At 39.8% G+C, this 26,019-nt stretch overlaps 1 protein-coding gene across 5 annotated transcripts in view; it reads left to right on the plus strand.

The window, feature by feature from the left end:
- Positions 1-26,019, plus strand: part of PTPRA (protein tyrosine phosphatase receptor type A) — a 161,221-nt gene that overhangs the window by 43,350 nt on the left and 91,852 nt on the right. For 2 of the 5 annotated variants that reach the window (XM_047851905.1, XM_047851908.1), the window contains one exon: positions 1,847-1,930. The exons of 1 other annotated variant lie outside the window; for it this stretch is intronic. In XM_047851905.1, coding sequence (XP_047707861.1) covers positions 1,904-1,930 — 27 coding nt within the window. In that variant the 5' untranslated portion in view covers positions 1,847-1,903. Of the gene's footprint in view, positions 1-1,846; positions 1,931-9,057; positions 9,081-26,019 lie in introns of those variants that run through there. 2 more of the 5 variants (XM_047851906.1, XM_047851909.1) reach the window with 2 other exon arrangements.

Raw genomic sequence — 26,019 nt, forward strand, 5'->3', positions numbered from 1 at the left:
CATTGTTTTGGCTATTCTGCATTCTTTGCATTTCTATGTAAATTTTATAATCAGCTTTACAACTTTTAGCTCTGCAGTTATTTTTCTAGGTCAGGGTATGTTTATTTCTCTCTGCAGCATTTTGCATAAATTCTTCAGATATATTTTCAGGTTTATTAATTTTCTCTTCAGCTGTGTCTTCTCTAGTGGTTTACTTGTCTATAAAATTTTAGATTTCAATGGCTATTTTTATTCTGTAAGTGCCATTTAGTTCTGTTTTCGTATCTTCTTTTTAGAGTGTTTATGCTTTTGTTATGGTTTTGATGCTTTTACGTTATTATTTTTTAATTTTTTTAATGTTCATTTGTTTTTGAGAGAGAGAGAGTGTGAGCGAGGGAGGGGCAGAGAGAGAGGGAGACACAGAATCTGAAGCAGGCTCCAGGCTCCAAGCTGTCAGCACAGACAGAGCCTGATGCGGGGCTCAAAGTCATGAACTCAACTGTGAGATCATGACCTGAGCCGAAGTCAGACATTTAACCGACTGAGCCACCCAGGAGCCCCTAGATTTGTTTTTTAAGTTTATATATTTTGAGAGAGGGTGAGCATTAGTGGGGGAGGGGCAGAGAGAGAGAGAGAGAGAGAGAGAGAGAGAGAGAGAGAGAGGTTGAGATTCCTAGGCAGGCTCTTCACTGCCAGTGCAGAGCCTGACATGGGGCTTGAACTCACGAACCATGATATCATGACCTGAGCCAAACCAAGAATTGAACACTTAACCAGCTGAGCCAGCCAGGTGCCCCACAACTCTAGCTTTTGGTTCATACTTTGTTTCATGCCACTGGCAGTTTTGTTTACTTTCTTGAGAACTTAGCTAAGCTTCTCAAAATATGTTAGCATTTATCCAGTTACTATAATAACTGAAGAGTTTTAGTACATTTTCTAGATTGCTGTATTGTGGAATAAAATAGATGACTCTGTGCTTTAAAGATTGAGTTTAATATACAGAAATATTGGGTGTCAGCCAAACCTAAAACTACTTTTTACATATTCATTTATTAATTTCTATTTTTAAATGGCAGCTCCTCTTTAAAAAAGAGATCAGGAGCCTGATTTTGCCATCTACTTCCTGAGGAAGCAAAAAGGCTGAAACTTGGTGAATAGCAAGACCATTGGTTGCTATAGTAAGCATGAGACTTCCTGGCAGTGACTCTATTAACAGTAGGAAATGAAATCATGGCAGTGTCCCTTTAATTTGCCACAAGGTTTTGTTTTCCATCTTTGGAGTAGGAAGTTCTGCTATATCAAGGAATTGCCTCTTCCAACTGATTTTATTCAGTCAGACTGATTAGAAAGTCTCACTGTGTACATTGACTAACAAGGGTATACATAGATCTAGGTTTCTGAAAAGAACTGAGGCTGGAGATAGATGGAGAAAAAAGGATGAGATCCAGAAAAGTGGATGGAGAAGTGGTTCTCAGCCCTGGCTGCACATTGGAATTACCTGGGGTACTTAAAAACAGACAGACAAACAAACAAAACCCAAACAAAACAATCAAAAAGTATTTTCAGTCATTGCCAGATGTTCCCTAGAAGGACAGTGCAGTAGAAAAGTCGTAGTTTGGGGATAAGGGAGGAATGCTCCTGCCTTCCCTGGAAGGACCTGATTTCTCATTGAATTCAGTTCTCATGAGCTCTTCAGTAATCTGAACTGTTTAAGATGGAGCTTTGTTCTGTGGCTCCTGCAGGGTTCAACGCAGCTCTACGAGACACCTTGTTAGAGTGTATTCCTCTCCCTGGGAACAATGCAGGGGTTTAAATAGGACTGTTTTGTCTTTCTAAAGGTGTTTTTTTTTTTTTTTTCCTTTGCTAGTTGCAGGTGGCACACCAAAAAAACAAAAAGGTATTTATGGAATTCCAATGAGTGGTGATGGATGATGCAGTTCAAGTAACTAAGGTAAGAGAAATAAAACCAGAGTGGTGAGGAGCTTTGTCACCCGAGTTAGTGCCCTCACAAAATAAAGCTAAAATCCGGTTCTCTCCTACTCCATTTTATTTCTAAGCTGTATGACTAGCTTATTTTTGTGTGATTAAAAGCATTATAATTACCATCCTTTGAGAGGGTGGCTCTCAAACTGGTCATGAATTTGAATCACTTAAAGAGATGTTTTTTTTATTTTTATTTAAAAAAAATTTTTTTTTCAACGTTTATTTATTTTTGGGACAGAGAGAGACAGAGCATGAACGGGCGAGGGGCAGAGAGAGGGAGACACAGAATCGAAAACAGGCTCCAGTCTCTGAGCCATCAGCCCAGAGCCCGACGCGGGGCTCAAACTCACGGACCGCGAGATCGTGACCTGGCTGAAGTCGGACGCTTAACCGACTGCGCCACCCAGGCGCCCCGAGATGTTTTTTTTTTTTAAAATGACCAAAGTCGGGGCGCCTGGGTGGCGCAGTCGGTTAAGCGTCCGACTTCAGCCAGGTCACGATCTCACGATCTTGCGGTCCATGAGTTCGAGCCCCGCGTCGGGCTCTGGGCTGATGGCTCAGAGCCTGGAGCCTGTTTCCGATTCTGTGTCTCCCTCTCTCTCTGCCCCTCCTCCGTTCATGCTCTGTCTCTCTCTGTCCCAAAAATAAATAAACGTTGAAAAAAAAAAATGACCAAAGTCTATGCCCTGCCACCTTGCCCTTATTGAATTAAAGTTTCTGTGGGTAGAGTACAAGTAATCCAGATGGCATCCTTGTGGAAGAACCGATGCATTGAGGCAAAGAGTGCAATACTCTGTCTTATGTGTAGCATTGAGTAATGTGTATTAATAAGGGAAAAATGGATTTTTATTATTCAACATTCCCGTTGCTCCAAGTTTTAAGTGGGAATGTAAATCAGCACTACAGCTTTGGAACTGTTGGGCATTTTCTGCAAAGCTAAACAGACATCTATCCAGTGATGCAGGAGTCCCATTCCTACATATTTGCCTTTGAGATATGAAAGCTTTGTTTGTAATAGCTAAAAAATGGAAATGATCAAATGTCCAAAAATAGGTGAATAGATAAATATAAGTAGTGATATAGTCATACAATGGAATTTTTTTCAGCAATAGAAAGGAGCAAACTACCAATACACATACCAACATGGATGAATCTCAGAGATAGAATGTTTAGTGAAAGAAGCCAGACACAAAGTAGATGTTTAGTTACCAGAAGATGAGATATGATGGAAGTCAGACTAGTGGTTCCTTTAGCAGGAAGTGGGAGGTTATGACTAGAGGAGGGTACGAGAGAGCCTCGGCAGCACTGAAAAGGTTTATGTTATTGTGTTTGTATACTTATTTCTTTTTCTTTTTTCCCCTGTTTTTGGTAAAATTTACATAACATAAAATTTACCGTTTTCATCATTTTTAAGTGTGCAATTCATTGGCATTAAGTGCGTTTACATTGTTGTGCACCCATCACCACCATCCACCTCCAGAACTTTTTCATCTTCCCCCAAGTGAAACTCTAACCCATGACACACTAAATCCCGTTTCTCCCTTCCCCTAACCTCTGGCAATCACCATTCTTTCTACTCTCTATCTCTATGAATTTGATTACTTTAGGTACCTCATGTAAGTGGAAGTATACAATATTTATCTTTTTGGTGTATGGCTTTTTTTTTTTAATCTTTATTTATTTTTGAGAGAGAGAGACAGAGCACAAGCAAGGGAGGAACAGAGAGAGAGGGAGACACAGAATCTGAAGCAGGCTCCAGGCTCTCAGCTGTCAGCACAGAGCCCAGTGCGGATCTCGAACCCACAGACTGCGAGATCATGACCTGAGCCGAAGTCTGACGCTTAACCGACCATTAATTAACCACTAATTAGTATAATGTCCTCAAGGTTCATCCCATGTTGTAGCACATATCAGAATTTTACTATTTTTTTAAAGAAAATTTTTATTTTTTTTTTTAAGTTTATTCTTTTTGAGAGAGAAAGCACACAGAAGCAGGGAGAGAGAGGGAGAGAGAATATCTCAAGAGGTTCTGCACTGTTGGTGCAGAGCCTGGCATGGGGCTTGAACTTGAGAATTGTGAGATCATGACCTGAGCCGAAACCAAGAGTCGGATGTCCAACCAACTGAGTTACCCAGGGGCCCCTACTTCCTTTTTAAAGCTGAATAATATTCGGTTGTATGCATATATAACATTTTATTCATTCATTCATCCTTCAGTGGACATTTGAGTTGTCTCCACCTTTTGGCTGCTGTGAATAGTCCTGTAATATATATTGGTATACAAATATCTGTTCAAGTCCTTGCTTTCAGTTCTTTGGGGGTAGGTACTTAGAAGTGGAATTGCTAGATCAGATGGTAATTTAATGTTCAGTTTTTGTTTTGTTTTGTTTTTTGTTTTTTGTGTTGTTTTTTTTTTAAGGAACCACCCTACTGTTTTACTCAGTGGCTGCACCATTTTACAATCCCATCAGCAGTGACCAAGGGTTCTGATTTTTCAATATCCTCACCAGCACTTCTTTCTTTCTTTCTTTCTTTCTTTCTTTCTTTCTTTCTTTCTTTCTTTCTTTCTTTCTTTCTCTTTCTTTTTCTTTCATATTTATTTACTTCCAGTATAGTTAACATGCAGTGTTATGTTAGTTTGAGGTGTATGATACAGTGATTCAACAATTCCATACATCTCCCAGTGCTCATCATGACAAGTATACTCCTTCCTCCTTGCCACCTATTTCCCCCACCCTGTGCTGCTCTGATAACCATCAGTTTGTTCTCTATAGTTAAGAGTGTTTCTTGGTTTGTCTCTTTTTCCTTTGCTTGTTTGTTTTGTTTTAAAACTTCCACGTATAAGTGAAATCATAAGGTATTCGTCTTTCTCTGACTTATTTCACTTAGCATTATACTCTGTAGCTCCATCCCATGTCATTGTAAATGGAAAACTTCATTCTTTTTTATGGCTGAATAATATTCCTCTGTGTGTGTGTGTGTGTGTGTGTGTGTGTGTGTGTGTGTGTGTGCGCGCGCGCGCGCGCATGTAGCATTTACATTACTATAGGTAAGTAGTATTATTCGGTGTCAGGCCAAGCATTGTTTTCTGGGTTTATAATGTTTTTCCCTGTAGGTTTATGTTGTGGACCCTGGGCTATTGAAAGGAGAAAATGAATAAAAAGTTAATTCTGTTTTTGAAACTATCAGTTATTTCCAGTCATATTTTTATTTCATATTTAGACTTTCTCATACAGTTTTTTTCTTGGTGATTCTAATTTCCTTTTTTTCTTGTCTGAATTTTTATTTCACTTTTCCCTATCTTAGTCATACACATTCTAGTCTATGAAGACCCTTTTCATTTATACTCATTGTTTTTTTTTAAGCCATCTGCACAACTGCATTCTTGAAATTTTCCTTAACCACATTTTTGAGTTGGACCCACTCCACTGATCTTTGGTTTCCATCTTCCTGCCTCCTCCCTTTTTTTAAATTTTGCTATAGTTCATTCTCAAGCTACTTCTTGAGAGAAGGGGTACATGGCAGATAAACTTTGATACTTTCTGATGTCAGCTCTTCCCTCATGTTTGAGTGATGATTTGATTGGGTATAGAATTCTGGATTGCAGATTCTTTTCCCTCAGAGTTTTGAAGTCATTGCTCTGTTTTTTCTGACATTCATTGTTGCTTGTGAGATGTAGAAATTTAGCCTCATTTTTGTTTCCTGTAGGAAATTAATTTTCTCCCATCTCTGGAAGCTTATCTTTTATATTCCATATATTTTATACTTTCATAGTGATATACTTGGTGGGCCCCCTTAATCTGAAAACCAGTATTTTCACATTTAATGAAGTTATCTTCTTAGATAATGTTCTCCCCTCCATTTTTTTCTTTTTGTCAGAAACTTTCTAATATCGGGCCTCTCAGATTGTTCTGTAATGTTCTTATCTATTCACTCTTGTTTTCTGTGCCTTACTTAGCTTCTCTTTTCTGGGAGACTGTCATGATTTTATCTCTCAGTCTTTCTATTGATTTTTTTTTTTTCAGTGTATTAAAAAATTTTTTTTAGAACTGATTCTTGTCCTGATATTTAAAAATGCATTCAGGAGCACCTGGGTGGCTCAGTCAGTTGAGCATCTGACTTGATTTCAGCTCAGGTCATGATCCCAGGGTCATGGGATTGAGCTCTGTGTCCAGCTCCACTCTGAGTGTGGAGCCTGCTTGGGATTATCTCTCTCTCTCTCTCCCTCTGCCCCTCTCTCCTGCCTGCTCGCTTGCTCTCTCTCTCTCTCTCTCTCAAATTAAAAAAAATAATTGCATTCGGTTTTTGTTTTATCTCTGAAGATAGTTTTTAGAAGTTTTGTTTTTTGTTTTTGTTTTTAATTATCCCTATTTCCTCCAGTCATTTTCTTTTCCTGTTTGTTTATCTTGGTCAGGTGATACTTGCCCGTTCTTTCTTTTTTAAGAATGAAAAATTAAATGGGACTACACCAAAGTAAAAAGCTTCTGCACAGCAAAGGAAACCATCAACAATTAACTGAATGGGAGAAGATATTTGCAAGCGATATATTCAGTAAGGCGTTAATACCCAAGATACATAAAGAACTTATACAACTCAACACCAAAAAAAACAACCTGATTTAAAAATGGGCAGAGGAGGGGCACCTGGCTGGCTCAGTCAGTAGAGCATATGACTCTCAATCTCAGGGTCGTGAGTTCGAGCCCCATGTAGGGTAGGGAGTCTATTAAAAAAAAAAAAAATGGGTAGAGGACCTGAAGAGACATTTTCTAAATAAGACACACAGATGGCCCAACAGTCACATGAAAAGAAGCTCAATGTCACTAATAATAGAAGATTTCTAGTTTATGACAGAAGGAGCCCCAGAGTGAGCCCTCAGCTCCTTCTTACATTCCATAGTGGCTGTGGAAAAGAGGAACTGAGTGAGCTGTTACTACCGATATAGGTGTGTTACCAGTTCATCCTTGTCATTACAGGTGCAAAGTTTGAGGCTCAAGGAACATAGAGAATATTTCTTAGGGAAAATGTTTAAGTGTAAAGTATTAGAATATGGGTTTGTGATACTTATTTATATGGAACTTGAATTCCTCATCTTGAAGGTGTATATTAAGGTGATGGCTTGATCTGAGTCCTAGAAATCAACTACATAAGAAATGTGTAATTGAATACCAATCATCATTTTGGTCCTGGTAAAGGGTTAGTGAATACAAAGATAAGTAAGGAGCACATGAAGAGGGAAACTTGGATAGTGCCTGCTGTATACTAGACTCAGTGATAGAGGTTATACATTGTTACATGTAGATATATTTACATGTATATTACGTGTATTAGTTTATAGTCCTCACGGTAATCCTCTGATATTGGTGGGAGAGAGTCCTGTTTTAAAGATGAAATGAAAACTCAAAAGTTAAATACCAGGCTGTAGTAGGGACACAGAGCTAAGTTTGTGTCACTCTACCCTGTTGCTTCTCTAAGGAAATAATTGCTTTCTTAATTTCTCATGTATGATCAAAAATATTGTATATCGCTAACCTGAGCACTGTTAGTTCTTTGTTCCTTGCATGTATTGGGCATTTGATGAGTGTGACCACTTTTGGCGTCTCAGTGAAGTAGACTTGGATTCTGCTCTCAAGGAGTATATAGTGTATGGTGGGGACACAAAAGAAGATATTTGCCTATGAGCCAGGAGCTCATTGAAGACAAGGACAAGTCTTTTTTTTTTTTTTTTTTTTCTTTTTCCCCTGAAGACAGGGACAGGTAGTTCAACTTTAAACTTACCCCAAAACCTTCAAAATTCTAATGTAAGTTTAAAATAATTGGCTTTCTAAACCCATCACCTACTGGCTTTTCAACGAAAGTTTGCTAAGTGAGTGGCTGAACTGGAAAATGAAGGATAAGAACTTTGGCTTTTTCTTTCTGTATCCCTAATATTTAATGCAACACCTTGCCTATAATTGGGACTCAAATAAAATACCTGTGTGTGAGTAGTAGAGGAACAAAAGCTGTGGGAGCTAAAATTTAGTTGTCATTGTGTCCAGAGAACCAAGAACCTGAGAAACTTTTGAGAAAGGAGATAACTACTATCACATGTCAAGTGCAAGTTAAAGAGGATGAAAACTCTGGGGAAAAAATTGGATTTGAAGAATTTATTTGTAGACTTGAGAGTGAAGGCTTGAAGGACACAATGAGGGCATTAAGGAGAGGTGGAAAGTGAGGAAAGAAAAGCAAAGTACATCTTACCCAAGTTGGTGGTATGAGGAAAGAAGGGAAAACAGGAGGCTGCAGGGTTAAATGGGGTAAGTTATTGTGTTTGCATTTTGTTTCTTTTCTTTTTTTAAAGTTGATTTTGAGAGAGAGAAGGCACATGTGCTCAGGAGTGCATGAGTGGGGAGGGGCAGAGAGAGAGAGAGAGAGAGAGACCCAGGCAGGCTCCTCACGTTGAGTCCAACATGGGGCTTCATTCCACAAACGGTGAGATCATGCCCTGAGCCAAAATCACCAGTTAGACGCTTCACTGACTGAGCCACCCACGCACTCCTGTGTTTGCATTTTAAAAAATCTGTTTGGAACATCTGTGCCTATTTCTAAAACAGAGGAAAGTGAGAGCTGGAGAGGAAGGTTTGAAGGTACCAGAAGGAAAGGCATGATAATGTAGGGTGAAAGATCTGAAATGGAATCAGGGACACAGAGATTAATAGTCTTTGAAAGGATGAGGGAATCTCTTCTTCTAGTCCAAACAGAGAATAGAGGCTCTGTAGAGAAGGGAGGGTGATGTCCTCTTGTCACTAAAGCCATCTGTCCAGAGGGAGCTTTGAGCTACTGTGCTAGAAACTGACAAAGGATGTTTTCTGCATAGCACTGAGACCCTGAGTGTGATACTTTAAGCTGTGGTTGGCAGCCTGAGATAGGAATGGTGAAACCACATGGTGTGGATATTCCATAAATCAAGATGGCACTTTTTTGTAGATTAAAGTATTATGGGATGGAGATTGTCTTACTCCATTTAGGCTGCCATAACAAAAGACCATAGACTGGGTGACTTAAACAACTAAAATTTATTTCTCACAGGTTTTGGAGAACTGGCAGTCCAAGACCCAAGGTGTTAACAGGATTGGTGTCTGGTGAGAATACTCTCCTTGGGTTGCAGACACCTGACTTCTTGCTGTGACCTCCCATGGCCTTTCTTTGGTGTGTGGGGGGCAGGGGAGGGGTGAGAGGAGAGAGAGAGAGAGAGATCGTTCTTCCTCTTCTTATAAGGCCACTAATCCTTTCACAAGAGCCTCACCCCACCATCTAATCTAACCCCAGTTACCTCCTGAAGGCCCTATCTCCAAAATCGAATTGGGGATTAAGAGCTTCAACATGAGAATTTGGGAGGGGAACACATTCCGTCTGTAACAGAAATGTACTCTTATTCACTCTTCTCCTCCATTCAGAGGCTTTTATAATTTTCATTAATATCATTAACCAACAGTTTGGACGCCTATTATGTGTTGGTTTTTATTTTAGGTGTTGGGAAAACAACAAAGTAAGAAAATTCCTGCCTGGAGGAGAGAGATTTTATATATATATATATATATATATATATATATATATATATATATATATATATATATATTATATATATGTATAAAGCTAAATTATATAGCACATAGCATTATAGACTAAATGCTGGATGAGTAGAATAGATACTTAAATGTTCTCACTTTTATGAGTATGTGCCAGTTTGAGAGGTGAAAAAAAACCCACTTTAATTTGCCTTTTTTCCCCGTTTATTTTTTAATTTTTTTTCAATATATGAAATTTATTGTCAAATTGGTTTCCATACAATACCCAGTGCTCTTTTTTCCCCATTTAAAGATGAATTTTTTTCACTTGTGTATGAATTGCCTGTTCATGCTTTTTGTTCACCCTTCCATGGATGTGTTTGTACTTACTGATTTGTAAACACTTTAAAAAGGTTATTTAGCCCTTTGCCTATAACATTTTTTTTTAATGTTTATTTTGGAGGAGAGAGAGAGAGACAGAGACAGAGACAGAGACAGAGCACAAGTGGGGGAGGGGCAGAGAGAGAGGGAGACCCAGAATCTGAAGCAGGCTCCAGGCTCTGAGGTGTCAGCACAGAGCCCGACGCCTGGCTCGAACTCATGAACCAGGAGATCATGACCTGAGCTGAAGTCGGATGCTTAACTGACTGAGCCACCCCAGGCGACCCAGCCTGTAACATTTTGAAAATGCTTTTCATAGTATTTTGATTTAAATTTTGTTTGTGATGTTTTGTTGATGTATAGGAGCTTAAACATTTTTTTTTTTAATTTTTTTTTTCAACGTTTATTTATTTTTGGGACAGAGAGAGACAGAGCATGAACGGGGGAGGGGCAGAGAGAGAGGGAGACACAGAATCAAAAACAGGCTCCAGGCTCTGAACCATCAGCCCAGAGCCTGACGCGGGGCTGGAACTCACAGACCGCGAGATCGTGGCCTGGCTGAAGTCGGACGCTTAACCGACTGCGCCACCCAGGTGCCCCTAGGAGCTTAAACATTTTATGTGTTTGAAGTTACTCAATTTTTGTTTTTTTGTGTTTTGGAAAGTGTTACTACACCTCAAGAACAGACAAATATTTACAAATGCCTTCTTCAAGATGTTTAGTATAAACTACATACATAGTATTGTACTTTATACTTAAAATTAAAACTTTTTAGGGGCGCCTGGGTGGCGCAGTTGGTTAAGCATCCGACTTCAGCCAGGTCACGATCTCGCGGTCCGTGAGTTCGAGCCCCGCGTCAGGCTCTGGGCTGATGGCTCAGAGCCTGGAGCCTGTTTCCAATTCTGTGTCTCCCTCTCTCTCTGCCCCTCCCCCATTTATGCTCTGTCTCTCTCTGTCCCAAAAATAAATAAACGTTGAAAAAAAAAAATTAAAAAAAAACTTTTTAAATGTTTGTTTATTTTTGACACACACACACACACACACACACACACACACACACACACAGAGTGTGAATGGGGGAGGGGCAGAGAGAGAGGGAGACAGAATCTGAAACAGGATCCAGGCTCTGAGCTGTCAGCACAGAGTCCGACACGGGGCTCAAACTCATGAACTGTGAGATCATGATCTGAATAGAAGTTGGATGCTTAACCCACTGAGCCACCCAGTGCCCTATTTATACTTAGAACTTTAAACCATTTTGGAATATGTTTTTTTGGAATATTGCGTGAAATGAGCTAATTTACTTTTTGCTCAATCAGTTTAGTAGTGGATTTTTTTATGTTTATTTTTGAGAGAGCAAGTGAGCACAAGTGGGGGAGGGGCAGAGAGAAAGAGGGACAGAGGATCCAAAGAGGGCTCCATTCTGACAGCAGTGAGCCTGATGTGAGGTTCGAACTCGCAAACTGCAGGATCATGACCTTAGCTGAAGTCGGATGCTCAACCGACTGAGCCACCCAGGTACACCAGTTTAGTAGTTTTCCTAGTACTGTTTATTAAATAAATATTTATCTTTTTCTGATTTGAAATGCTTTATCATATATGGAATCTGTTACTTGTTAGTCTGTTCCTGTATCATTACCAGAGAGGTTTGTTTTTTTAAAAAAATGTTTTTTAGTGTATGTTTATTTTTGAGAGACAGAATGTGAGTGGAGGAGGGGCAGAAAGAGAGGGAGACACAGAATCCAAAGCAGGCTCCAGGCTCTGAGCTGTCAGCACAGAGTCCTATGCGGGTCTTGAACTCACCAGCCTCGAGACCATGACCTGAGCTGAAGTTTGATGCTTAACTGACTGAGCCACCCAGGTACCTCTGGGTATTGTTTTAGACCAGTGTTTAGTTCTGAAACTTTTTGCTGTGTTGTTTCTGGTCATTTGTACACATGGGTCACTCAGAGGTATGTCTAGTATTTTGTACACATATTTAGAAAATTTGTTTCCCTAACTCCCTCTTCACCATGATCCTCCCCCCTACTCTCTAGTTGGGCTGGAGTTGGAACTCCGTTTCATTATGCCAGGGTGGAGATAGACTACGTGGCTCTACCCATATTCTCCACAGCTGCACCATGGGGAGGGAGAAAAGTGCTGCCTCATTAATGCAGGATTGGAAGACAGAACTCTGCTCACAGTTTCTGGGCCACAGTGAGGTGAGGAGAGGGAGGGGTGCCACTTTTTTGGTTGTTGTTTGCCTGGAGTGGGACATATATGGTCAGAATGTTTTTATCTTGCCTGAGCTGCCCTTTTCCTGATCCTTTGTCTAGAGAAAGCAGTCTTGGCACTTTTTTGATTGTGCTCATTACTGTTTGCAGGTTGTAGGCCTCTCCAGAGCTCAAACTAGGACATAGCAAAAGTCAAACCAAACCAAATCAAACAAAAACTAGGAAACTTCCTGCTTGGTCGGTCAGTCCCTTGGTCTGTGGGACCTAGCCAGTCCACCTTCTTTTTTCCACTTTTCAGGGTCTTCTGTCCGTTCTTTCTTGAATTTTGTCTGTTTTGTTTTGTTGTTATTGTAATTAGGGTATGTTTATGTTGAAATAGGGTAGAATATGAATACTCTAGAAGACCTAGAAAACCCCATTTCAGTTTTAAAATACGAACTTTAGTTAAGGAACATTAGTTTTTTTCTAAGTACACAATCTTTCATCTTTTTTTTTTTTTTCTAAGTACATAGTCTTTCACCTACAATTAAATTTTGGGAGGATTTTCCCTAAAGATTACATCTCATTTTGTTTTCTCATCCCATTAGCTAGAACTTCTAGAACAAAAGTCAAACTAGGGCCTGCCTCCCATATTCAGCCTACTGTCTTTTTTGTGTATGACATATGAGCTCAGAATGGTTTTACATTTTTGAATGGTTGGGAAAAACCTCAAAAGAAGAATAATATAAGCAAACTATATCAAATACAAGTTATATTACATTCAGATTTCAGTATCATATATAAAGTTTTACTGGAACACAGTCATATTCCATATTGTCCGTGGCTGCTTTCATGGGACAGCAACAGAGTTGAGTAGTTGCTACAGAGACCATATGCCAACCCTTGGAAGATCAGTAAATCAAAGTGGTGATAGCCAACATGCTTTTCGTATTTTCTTATTTCAGCGCATCCTGCTTTTCAGTATGTTATTGACCATTAGGCTAAGATAATCTTTTCAGCTGAAAGGTTATTTTGTTTCTGATTTTGAGATTCCTGAGAACTTCCCCTCACAAATATGGTTCTTTTCCTCCCTTCCCTGACTCTTTGAGCGCCACCTGCTAGGTACAGTAGAAACCTAAGAGGAGTAGCACTCGACAGCTCTCTCTCTCCCTCGCCTCAAGAGCAGATCCACCACTGTCAAGTCCTATAGTGCCTACTTGGAATGCTTTTACATCTCTGCCGATAGCCTAACCTTCTAACTGGGCTACTTAGATCCTGTCCTCTGTCCTCTGTCCCTAGCCAGAGTGTTCATTCTCTCGTGCTTGTACTCTCCAGAGGCTTCTGAATGCTTGCAGGACAAAGAAAAATCATCCTTACATGGTCCTGCTCCACATACATCTTCCAACCTTCTCTGGTACCATGCTCTTCATGCTCCAGATACAGTGGCCTCTTTCAGGCCCTGCTCCCACCATTGCTGAGACTACTGGCTAGAATTGAGTCTCCTGTCCTCCTTTCCTGTTTAACTCCTGTTCATTCTTCACATTCCAGTTCAAGGAATCAGTGCGTCAGGCAGGCCTTGACTGAGCTTTCTTACTAGGTCAGGTTTTCTTTTTATAGGCTCTTGGAGTCCTATAATTCTTCTCCTAATACTAGTCACATTTGTCCATGAGGTGATTTGTTGAATGTCATTTTTTTGTTCTTAGACTGTAAGTTTCATGAAGGTAGGGATTTAGTTAGGTTTTGCTTGTTAATGTGTCATTGCTAGTGCCAGGAACAGGGCCTGACACATAGTAAATGCTCAATAAATTTTTTTGGGTTTTTGTTTTGGTTTTTTTTGTTTGTTTTTTTGAGAGAGAGAGGGAGAATGAGTGGGGGAGGGGCATAGGGAGAGTGGGAGAGAGAGAATCTCAAGCAGGCTCCATGCCTAGCACAGAGCCCAGTGCGGGAGCTTAGTCTCATAATCGTGAGATCATAACCTGAGCTGAAATCAAGAGTTGGGTGCTCAACTGACTGAGCCACCCAGGCACCCCATCAATAAATTTTTTTTTTCTAACAAACGCGTTTTTTCTTTTTTTTAAATCAGGAGTTTTACCAGCAGCTGTTTTAGCATCGGTAGGGTAATCATGTGCCTTTTTAGTATTTTGCATTATTTTAATGAGGATTTTTATTAATATGTTTCTCTTTTTTAAAATGTTTACTTTTGAGAGAGAGAGAAAGGGAACAGAGGAGGGGTAGAAAGAGAGGGAGAGAGAGAATCCCAAGCAGGTTCTGCACCATCAGTGCAGTGTCCGACATGGGGCTTCATCTCATTAACTGTGAGATCATGACCTCAGCTCAAATCAAAGGTTGGACTCTTAACTGACTGAACCACCCAGGTGCCCCAATATGTTTCTTAATAATAGATCATGGTTAAATTTCTGAAGTAAAACCAGCAGGCCGGAGCCTCGAAAAAGTTGCAGTTCAAAGACAAGTCTGTTAGAGAATTTTCTCTGGCTTGGAGGAGGAATCAGTTCATGCCTTCAACTGATTAGATATAGCCTGCCCATATTATGAAGGCCAGTCTGCATTACTCAGAGTCCACTAGTTTAGTTTAGTTTTTTTAACAAAATACAAGAGAACAAATCTACACCTATATTTATTTACTTTTCAGTAAGTTTAAATCCTTCAGGGTTATAGCATCACACAGATTCTGTGGCCCATAGCTTTAGCAGGAAGGTTGCTTCGGAATTTGGCCCAAATCATGCCACTGTTTCCATGAGCTTGAGTTACTTTTCCCCCACGTTACTCTGGTGTTGTTTGGTTTGCCACCAGGAGTCACTGTGTTGTTCTTTGCTTTGTACACACAAACACACGAAAACAGGGTCAAGGCCATCCCACAAGTCACCGAAACTTGCATCCCGGTCACTGCTTCTTAGCTGCCAGGGCTGGGTGCCTTCACGGCTCCCTGACCTCCCTAGAGTGCTAGGAGAAGCAGGGTGCCAACCCCCACATCTCGTGCCTAAATACGATTCAGTTTCATCTCGAGCACAGTCACCTTCAATTTTAAGAAGAGCTGTGTGCTCCCTCTGGTTCTGAAGACGCTGCTTATACCCAGCAAAGTTGGCCTTGTACCTATTTGTTGTTTTAGGGAGTCCTGTTCCCCGGAGGCCTCCACAGGTTCCAAGATGGTGGAAAGAGCAAGGCCCATTGGTTTAAATGTATATCTCATAAATATACCTTCACAGAAACATCAGACTAATATTTGAGTAACATGTGGCCCAGCCAAGTTGACACATAAAATTAATCATCACAGGTCTATCCCATGTCAACTTGTCACACATATGTATCTCCTGAAACCATATTTAATCTCTGAATAAAGACAGTAACAAGGTCATGCTTCCACCTAACATGAGATAACTATCCTTCCTATAACCAAAAACTCACTTACCTTTTCCCCAGGAGAAGATGTAAGGCCCTTGGATGATGTTTACTTTTCTTCTTGATAACCTGTAACCTAAATACTGTGATGTAAAGTTAACAATGCTGGAGTACTATGATCAGCTATTTAATCTGATATTATTCCCTGAATAAAATATTTCTGTATCTATTTTCTATTGTTGCCTATTTTCTATTGCAGAAGACCTTAAAACTTAGTAGCTGAAAACAGCATGCATCTAATTAGCTTATTCTTCTTTGAATCAGCAAACTGTGCTGGGTTAGCTCTTTGGTTCCTGTGTGGTCTTGACTAGAGTCATTTGTGCAGCTGTAGCCAGCTCCTGGTTAATCTGGGGGCTGAGATCGTCTCAGGCACATGTTTGGCAGTTAGTGTTGGCTGTCTGCTGGCCCGCTCTATGTAAAAAGGTCAGCCAGGGCTGCTTCATGTTCCGGCAGCAGTGTTTCCAGAGAGCAAAATGGAAGCGCAGGGTCTCTTGAGGTGTCAGCTTGAAAGTTATCCATTACTTCTGCTGCATTTTGGTGGTTCAAGCAAGTCACAAGGCCAGCTCAAATTCAAGGGATGGGGAAATAAGCTCCACCTTTTGATAGGAGCGCCAGATTCTCATTATAAAAGATGTGTGTGCAGAAACAGTAGGAATTTTTGTAGCCATCTTCACAATCTACCACATTGTCTTTTTTTCTGACTGCTTAAATTTTTTTTTAATTCTTCGTTTTCAGAAATAATACTGTAGTATGTAAAGACACAGATTTCCATTTCTTTTATTGGCTTGGGGTTCTTAGGATTTCTTGAATCTGAGACTTGATGTCTTTTGTAAGTTTTGGAGAATTTTCAGCCTTTGTCCCTTCAAGTATTTCTTCTGTCTTATTTCTCTTCTTCCTTTTATCTGGGACTCAAATTACTTGTAGATTAGATCATCTCATTGTATTTTCTTACCTTCCCTTTTGTATTTTTTATCCCCTTGCCTCCCTCTCCTTTATCATAGATACTTCCTTCCATTTCACCAGTTCTCTTCAGCAGTTCTTAAATCCATCTGTTGAGACTTTATGTCAGCTATTGTATTTTCTCAGTTTAATAGCGTTGATTCTTAGCTGAAATCCTTAATGCTGTGGTACTGTTCTCATCTGTTTTCTACTGATTATCGTGTTATTTCCTCATGGACCAGACACTGTATTTTTTAAATTGTAAAAGTATTTTGAGACTTAGGATGATATCCTTTTCTAGACAGGATTTAGATTTGTTTCTCACCTTGCCTAAAGTTCTTAAATCATTTTAGTACAGTTTCAGGGGTTGAGATTCTTTTAAAATGGACTTTAGTCCTACTTTAGTCCACTGCCTGTGATACCTTTTATGTGTGGGACACTTTGCCAAGTGTTGGGTAGGTTCTGTGAGCAGAGCGCACATGGTCTTTCATCTACATTTGAGCATAGAATCTTGATTAAATGACAGATGGATGTATATACAGTCAAGTTCTGTGAAAACAATGAAAAGGTTGCTATGGTAGTGAATATTTAGAGTGGGGAGGGTATGAGAATGGTCCTACCATGACTTAGTTTCAGCATGTTTCATTTAAGCTGAGACCTGGCTGATGTTGAGAGAACTGGAACCAGAAGCTTCCAGGCAGAAGCATTTGTCAATATAAAGACTGAATGACACCAAAAAGAAGTGGGGGTAATGGCAGGGGGAGTGGTGGAGGGAGAATTGAGATTTAGAGTTGTCCCTCATCCCTCACCATTCTTCTCCTAGTTTCCTTCAGAAGATTAGTGAATTAGGAATTGATCAGTCTAGGCTCTAGATCTAGCTGTGTGGTCCTGTACTAGTTAACTGATTCTTCATTCAAAGCAAAAGTTGGGGGGGGGGGGGCTTGTGGGAGGAAGGTGAGGACTTCACATGGTAGTGGGATGGGAAGTAATGAAAGAAGTACATGAGGAGAGAGACCGTACTAGGTTTCTTCATATTCCTCATAAGTGTTTACACAGTTTGGCACATATAGTAAGCTTTCTGTAAATGCCTGTTGAGTTAACAAAATTAGAACAGATGAGAGATTTTTTTTTAATGGGAAATCATAGAAAACGAGATAAAATTTTTCCATCTTATTCCTTTATTTATTTATTTTAACATTTATTCATTTTTGAGAGAGCATGAGTGGGGGAGGGGCAGAGAAAGAGAGGGAGACACAGAATCCAAAGCAGACTTCAGGCTCTGAGCTGTCAGCACAGAGGCCGACGCGGGGCTCGAACTCACAGACCTCAAGATCATACCCTGAGCTGAAGTCGGATACTTAACCGACTGAGCTACCCAGGTATCCCTTATTCCTCCATTTAAAGAAAAGAGAGCAAATGAATCTAGATGAAGAAAGACCATATTTATCTACCCTCATGTATGATAGGAGTTCTACCGACTAACCTGAAATGTTTTGGGTAACACGAGAAAGGTAGGTAAGAAAACACTTGAGATGTGAGCTCCTCAAGGGCAGGAGGTTCTCTCTCTGCATCGTTGCCTGGCACAAGACAAGAACTTAGTTGAACAAATGAGTCAATGATTGGTTCTCTGCTTTGAAGGAACGTAGGCTGTTCTTACCTCACAAGACAGGTTTACCATCCATTTGCTTTGTATAAGGTCCAAGAAGAGATTAAGAAACTATTTCCTTTCATAATATTATTAGCCCAAACTTCTGATCTGATCAGTGGATTATAGAACTTAAATTTCCTCAAAGCCCAGCAGTCAGAGAACATGTTGTTACACTGAGGTAAACAAAAGCGTACCTCTCAGAGCCTTATGAAGTATATTTTATTTCTGGCCACAGACTCTGGGTCTTGAGCTGATATTTGAGAGGGAAAGATTGGAACTTAGTAGACCTATACTCCCTGTATCTTAACTTTCCAACCATTATGTAAGGTTTTCTTTTTCTAGAAAGAGACTAATGTGGAATGAGAATTAATTCTCATCAGTAAATGCAAAGCTTTAAGTAGGTCATCTGACTTTGCTTTTGTGCACCACATTCACCCTGGTTATAAAAGGGCCTTTCATTAGTTTTTTAGGCTTTCATCACTCCCAGACTCTCCACAGGCTTTGTGAAAGAATTAAACTACCCCCCCCCCCCAATGCCTGCCTCATGGACTCTTTCGTAGAGTACACACTGCCCTGTGTGCAGCTCAGTAGGGACTCTTGCAGACACCGAGTATATGAACAGCCCTCCTTCCAGATAAGAAATTTCAGTATTGGCTAGTGCCATAGCATGGAAATCAGCGTCTGCCAGGAACTAATATACTGACTTGGCAGCCTAATTTTTGCCGAATTCGTAGGCCGAAATTTAAATGTCTGTATTAAAATGATTTTTAAATAAAATGTGCCTTTAGATAATTTCTGTCTAAGCAGTTGGATAGGAGGCTGATGAATGCTTCAAATAACCTACATACCCATCATTTTTTTTAAAGAAGAGAGGCAGCACTGCAAGTGTAAGTTTTGTCTGCAGAAATAGAAGAAGAAAGTAAACACAAAATTATGGAGGGGCATTTAGCAAGCTGCTTGTGGCATAATCTGAAGGTAGTCAAGGATTTGCATTGTACTGGTGTTAAGATCCGTATCTCAAGGCAACTATAACTGTAGAGAGTTAATGATATTTATTGATTTTTCAAGGACAAAAGCCTATCTGTTATAATAGATTCCAAATGATTCTGGTGAAATTAGTCTCTTGGGGCCTTCCAGGTGCCTGCTCTGTTGTTGCCACTATAAGATACTCTGAAATCTTTTGATTTTAGTCACTTAAGTCCTTTATTTTTTTTGAATCATCTTTAATGTCTTACCATCCTTTCCTGTCAAAGGTAGACTCTGGTTCAGCAATTCAGCTATTCTCTTGCCATTACTCAACCCTGTTCCTTATAGTTCTGTTACATTCAGCCAGCAAACCTTAATTCCGTGTTTTCCAAACCATCACTGCTTAGAGAATTGTTCCAGAAAAGGATTCTTTTTTTTTTATTTTGAGAGAGACAGAGAGAATGTGAGTGGGGGAGGGGCAGAGAAAGAGAGAGAATCTCAAGCAGGCTCCATGCTGTCAGCACAGAGCCCATGCGGGGCTCGAACTCATGAAACTGTGAGATCATGGTTGAGCCATAATCAAGAGTTGGGCACTTCACCGACTGAGCCACCCAGGTGTCCCCAGAAAAGAAGTCTTGAAAAATAAGTCTCATGTCAGCTGGGTCCTTTTCTTTGATTTCTTGCCATTTTCTGTAGCAGCACTATTAGTCTTTGCTCTTTTTTCTTTTTCTTTCTCTTTTTCTCTTTCTCTTTTTCTTTTGTATTTATTCTGAGAGAGAGACAGAGTGAGTCAGGGAGGGACAGAGAGAGGCAGAGAGAATCCCAAGGAGTGTGGAGCCCAGTGAGGGGCTCAAACTCATGAACTGTGAGATCACGACCGGAGCCGAAACCAAGTCAGATGTTTAACCGACTGAGCTACCCAGGCACCCCAGTAGTCTTATCACTTCTTGAAAGTTTATTCCACTGTCTCCCCCTCTTTTTTAGCCTTTGACTTTTCTCCATACTTCACAAGAAATCTCAAAGATGTCAAACTGAAGCTCCTTCGCTTTTCCTGTTCTTTCTCTTTTGTCTTCCTACTGAGTCCTCATCAGCATATGCATTTGATTAGTTTTCTCTTAACCTAACAAACAAACCCTCTCTTGAGTGCAAATCAGTGGCCATTTTTGCTTGGATATAAAAATCCTCTATCTAGTTACCTTGATACCCTACCCCACCATTATTTCTTATGATTTGCCTGTAGGTTGTTGTGGATTTTTTATGTAAGTGATTGCATTTCCTGCAAATAATCCTATCCTATCTAATTTTTATTATTCTGATTTCTTTTTCTTATTGCCAAGGCTAGGACCTCTTATAAATTATTGAATAGAAGAAGTGATAATGGGTCATCTTGTCTTATTCCTGATTTTAGGGGCACCTGGGTGGCTTAGTTGGTTGAGCATCCAACTTCAGCTCAGGTCATGATCTCACGGCGCATGGGTGTGAGCCCCACGTCGGGCTCTGTGCTGACAGCTCAGAGCCTGTAGCCTGTTTCAGATTCTGAGTCTCCTTCTCTCTTCCCCTCCCCTGCTCGTTCTCTGTCTCTCAAAAATAAATAACATTAAAAAAAATTTTTAAGGGAATGCTTTCAGTGTTTCCCTATTGAAAAGAGTAACTAGATAGTGTTACTGTTTTAAAATAGGAACTGTTTTATCAGGTTAAGGGAGCCCTCTATTCCTAATTCAGAAGGATTTTTTAAAATCATGAATTCATGTGTTTTTATCCAGTACTTTTTCTGTATAAATGGAAATGATTTTATGATCTTTCTTCTTTAATATGGGTGAATTATATGTATATATTTTATATCAAAACATATTTGTATACCTCCGATAAACACAGATTGATTGTGGTTTATCTTTTTAAATACCAGAATGACTTCATTAATACCTTGTTTAAGATTTTTGACCTGTATTGATTATTGAGTGGAAGAGGGACTATAATTTCTTTTCTTGTAATGTTTTTGTTTAATTTTAGTGCCAATTTTCACTCACCTCTTGGAATGAGTTGGGGATTATACCCTATTTTTTCTCATCTGTCATCTTGGCCTAGTGTTTTCTTTGTGAGAAAATTTTTAACTTTTGGTTCAAATTCTTTAATATTTATAAGAATATTCCATTTTTTTATTTCTTTCTGAGCAGATTTTTAAGTTCTTTCTTTCTAGAGATTTGTCTGTTTTACGTTTTCAAAATTATTTGTTGTTGATAATAGTTGTTGATAATAGTCTCAGTTTTCATCTGCTATATTTGTAGTTATTTCTACTTATAATATTTGTGCCTTCTCTTTTTATCTTTTGTTGATTTGTCAAGGAACTGTCCTTGAGCCTTGTTTAATTTTTATTGTCTGTATTTTGTGTTATTACATTTGTCATTGATTGTCCCTATAATTAAAAAAATTTTTTTAACGTTTATTTATTTTTGAGAGACAGAGAGACACAGAGCATGAGCAGGGGAGGGGTAGAGAGAGGTAGAATCCGAAGCAGGCTCCAGGCTCTGAGCAATCAGCACAGAGCCCGACGCGGGGCTCCAGCTCACAAACTGCGAGATCATGACCTGAGCCGAAGTCGGTCACCCAACCAACTGAGCCACCCAGGCACCCCAGATGGTCCCTATAATTTTAAACAACTTTATAATTGATATAAAATAAAACTGTATACACATTTAAAGTATAAAGTTTATTAAGTTTTGACATGTGTATGTGGTGAAACTATCATGACAGTCAAGGAATATGAACATATCCGTCATCCCCCCAATTTTTCTTGTGTACCTTTATAATCCTTCCTCATGCTGGTGCCTACACCTTTGTCCCCAAGCAAGTACTGATCTATTTTCTGTTGCTATAAATTAGTTTGTATTTGCTAGGGTTTTATATAAGTGAAATCATGCATTATTGTACTAACTATGTGTTTCTGATGCTTTGACCTCTGGGGCCTTACTCACCCTGGAAAGACTGCCCCTCTCAGGGTTAAGCAATTTCTAGAGATGATAAACAACTCACCTGCTGGTGTGCCTTTCATATGCAAACCAACCAATCCAGAGCCCATACCCCAACCACCTCCTTTTTAGGGCTTTCACACTCTGGGTCACTATCTGCCTGATTTCACCCCCAACCAGGAGCTAGGCAATTAGGGATAGCCTTTAAACCCCAGAGCCCACTGTTATTATTCAGATTAGCTAATCCCAAACCTGTTTGCCTTGCCTCTGCCCGTGTCTTCCTGCTGAAACCACAATATAAAGTTTTCTTACTGGTATTTGCCCCTCACTCCCCCTGCCTTCTAACCAACCTATTGCTTCCCCGTGTGGCCCCTGTGTGGCATGGCATGCCACCTCCTCTTGGGAATTGTGAATAGCAAACTGTCTTTTCAGTGGCAGTCATCTGATTTTTTGGTCTCATAACTGAATAATAATAAAACCTATGTTTTAAAACAAGTAATGCTCTCTTTTGTCTTGTTTCTTAGCATAATTATTTTGAGATTCATTCGTGTTGTGAATGAATAAAAACATTCGTTTTTATTGCTGAGTACTCTATTATATGGGTATAACAAAATTTATTTATCCCTTGATTTACTGATGGAATTTTGGGTTGTTTCCAGTCAGCTATTACAAATAAAGCTTCTGTGAACATTAATGTACAACAAGCTTTTGTATGGACATACATTCCTCTTGGATAAATACCCAAGAGTGGAATGGCTGGATTGTATGGTAGGTTTATGTTTAACTTTTTTAAGAAACTGACAAATGATTTTGTCAAAGGGGTTATATTATTTTACATTCCTGTGAGCAACATGTGAAAGTTGTGACTTCTCCATATCCTTGACCATACTGGGTATTAAAAATCTTTTAATTTTAGCCACTTGAGTGTGGTATTTTGTGTTTTACTCTGCATTTTCATAATGATTAATGATTTGTAACATCTTTCATGTGCTTGTTTGCCTATATCTTCTTTGGTGAAAATGTTCAGATTTTTTTCCCGTTATTTTTTTGGAATCCTTGTTTTCTGACTGCTGTCTATATAAAAAAATTTACCATTTTAACCATTTTTAAGTCTACAGTATGGCATTAAGTTTCTTCATTATTGGATAGCTATGATCACTGTCCATCTCTAAAACTTTTCATCCTGCAAAACTGAAACTCTATACCCGTTGAACAACTCTTCACATCCTCCCCCCACCACCCCACAACCCCTGGTCACCACTATTCTACCTTCTGTCTCTATGAATTTGACTACTCTGTGTTCTTAATGTAGATGAAATCATACAATATTTGTCCTTTTACAACTGGTTTGTTTCATTTAGTATGATGTCTTCAAGGGTCATCCATGTGGTAGCATGTATTAGAACTTACTTTTTAAAGCTGAATAATACTCCAGTGTATGTATATACCACATCTTGTTTATCTGTTCTTCCCTTGGTGGTTAGGTTGCTTCTACCTTTTGGCTATTGTGAATAATGCTGCCATAAACATTGGTGTACAAATACCTGTGTGAGTCCCTGCTTTCAGTTCTTTTGGCTGTATACTCAGAAGTGGAATTGGTTTGTCATATGGTAATTCTATGGTTAATTTTTTGAGTAATCACCTTACTGTTTTCTGCAGTGACTGCACGATTTTACATTCCCACTGACTGTGCACAGGGTCTGAATTTCTCCACATCCTTGTCGTTTCCCCCTTCCTTCCTGTCCTCCTTCCTTCCTTCCTTCCTTCCTTCCTTCCTTCCTTCCTCTCTCTCTCCCTTCCTCCCTCTAATTCTTTCTTTTAATAGCCATTCTAATGGGTATTAAGTGGTGTCTCAGTTTTGATTTGCATTTCCTTAATGATTAGTGATTTGAGCATCTTTTCATATGCTTATTGGCCATTTGTCTGTCTTCCCTGGAGAAGTGTCTGTTCAAGTCCTTTGCTCATTTTTTTTTGAAGTTTTTTTTTTTTACATTTATTTATTTATTTTGAGAGAGAGAGAGAGAGAGAGCGGGCGCGAACACACACACACACACACACACACACACACACACACACACACACCCCAGCAGGGTAGAGTAGGGGCAGAGAGAGAAAGAGAGGGAGAATCCCAAGCAGGCGGTGCTGTCAGCGCAGAGCCTAACGTGGGGGTTTGATCACACAGCGAGATGATGACCTGAGCCGAGATCAGGAGTTGGACACTCAACCTACTGAGCCACCCAGGAACCCCTGCCCATTTTTATTTTTATTTTTTTATTTTTTTTTCAACGTTTATTTATTTTTGGGACAGAGAAAGACAGAGCATGAACGGGGGAGGGGCAGAGAGAGAGGGAGACACAGAATCGGAAACAGGCCCCAGGCTCTGAGCTGAGCCCGACGCGGGGCTCGAACTCACGGACCGGACCGCGAGATCGTGACCTGGCTGAAGTCGGACGCTTAACCGACTGCGCCACCCAGGCGCCCCACCCCTGCCCATTTTTAAATCAGGTTGACTTTTTCGGTTTTTGAGTTGTAGGAATTCTTTATATATTCTGATTTCAATCCCTTATCAGCTGATTTCCACACATTTTCTCCCATCTGTTGGTTTCCTTTTTATTCTGTTAGTAGTGACCGTTGATACACAGACATTTTTAATTTTGATGAAGTCCAACTTACCTATTTTTTCATTTTGTTGAACTATACTTCTAGCATCATATTTAAAAAATCATTGCCAAATCCAGTGCCTTGAAGCGTTTCCCCGTATGTTTTCTTCTAAGAGTTTTATGGTGTTAACCTTTATGTTTAGGTCTTTGATCCATTTTGAGTTAATTTTTGTATATGGTGTAAGGTAGGGAGCCAACTTCACTCTTTTGCATGTGGAGACAGTATCCAGTTTTCCTAGAACCATTTGTTGAAAAGGTTGTCCTCCTCCTACTTTTGCACCCTTGTCAAAAAATTATTTGAGTATATTTGTGTGGATTTGTTTCTAGTTCTGTTTTATTTCACAGGTCTGTACATTTATCCCTTTGCTAATCTCACACTGTCTTAGTTATGGTAGCTGTATACTGAGCCTTAACACTGGGTAAATGGATTTCTCCCATTTTATTTTTTCAAAGTTGCCCCTGGTTTGTTTTTATTTTTTATTTTACAAATGTAACCTATACTATACTTTGGTTTCATATATCCAGTAATTTATTCCAGTGTATTTAAACAGCAAATATTTTCCCATATTGTTCTTTGTCTTAACTGCAATATAAATGTATACCAAACTGTTTGTTTGCTTGTGGAAGTAATCTGATTGACCTCCTTGCCTCCAGGCTTATTTCTCTCCAGGCCCCAAACTGAATCTTGCCTTAGGTATAACTTAAAGGCAGTAGAATTTAACCATCTGTTTTATAGCTTTGGTGGTCCTGCATTTCATGTATGGAAGTGAGCATCTCTTCAGGGCCTCAGACTTTTACTAGTTTTAGTGGGGGCAGGGGGCTCCTCTTTTATTTTGGACCTCTCTATCACATTGCCTTTCTCGAGAGAAGACCTGTAGTAACGCAAGTTGATTTCTGGTGTTCTAGGACTGCTTCACAAGCCCTTGGCGGTTTTTCAAGCTGCTTTAGCTCCATGGCAAGTATTCAGTGTGCTGTTCCCACCCCACCCTCTCTTAATGGCATGTATCAGTTTTCTACTCACCCACACCCACCTACTCCTGCCTCCTGCTCCTGTCAGATGTCTCTTGGCCTGGCTCTCCCATTGCTGCTTTTGTCACTCTTACAGCTGTCTTCTTCCTTTCTTTGGCTACTGCCTGACTTCCGTGGCAGCTGCTCTGTCATTGCTTGTCTGCCATTCTGCCCCTTCTCCTACCCTCATACCCTGCACCCCTGCCCCACGTAGGTGTGTGATGTACATTCTCCGTGTTCAGAACTAAGCTTTATCACCTTCCGCGTGGTATGCCGTGTCCCCAAAGTGGTCATCCTCCTGTTTATAGCATTATGACTCACCTAAGTGAGATAGCT

This window comes from Prionailurus viverrinus, chromosome A3 (genome assembly GCF_022837055.1).
Source record: "Prionailurus viverrinus isolate Anna chromosome A3, UM_Priviv_1.0, whole genome shotgun sequence".
NCBI classification, from domain to species: Eukaryota; Metazoa; Chordata; class Mammalia; order Carnivora; family Felidae; genus Prionailurus; species Prionailurus viverrinus.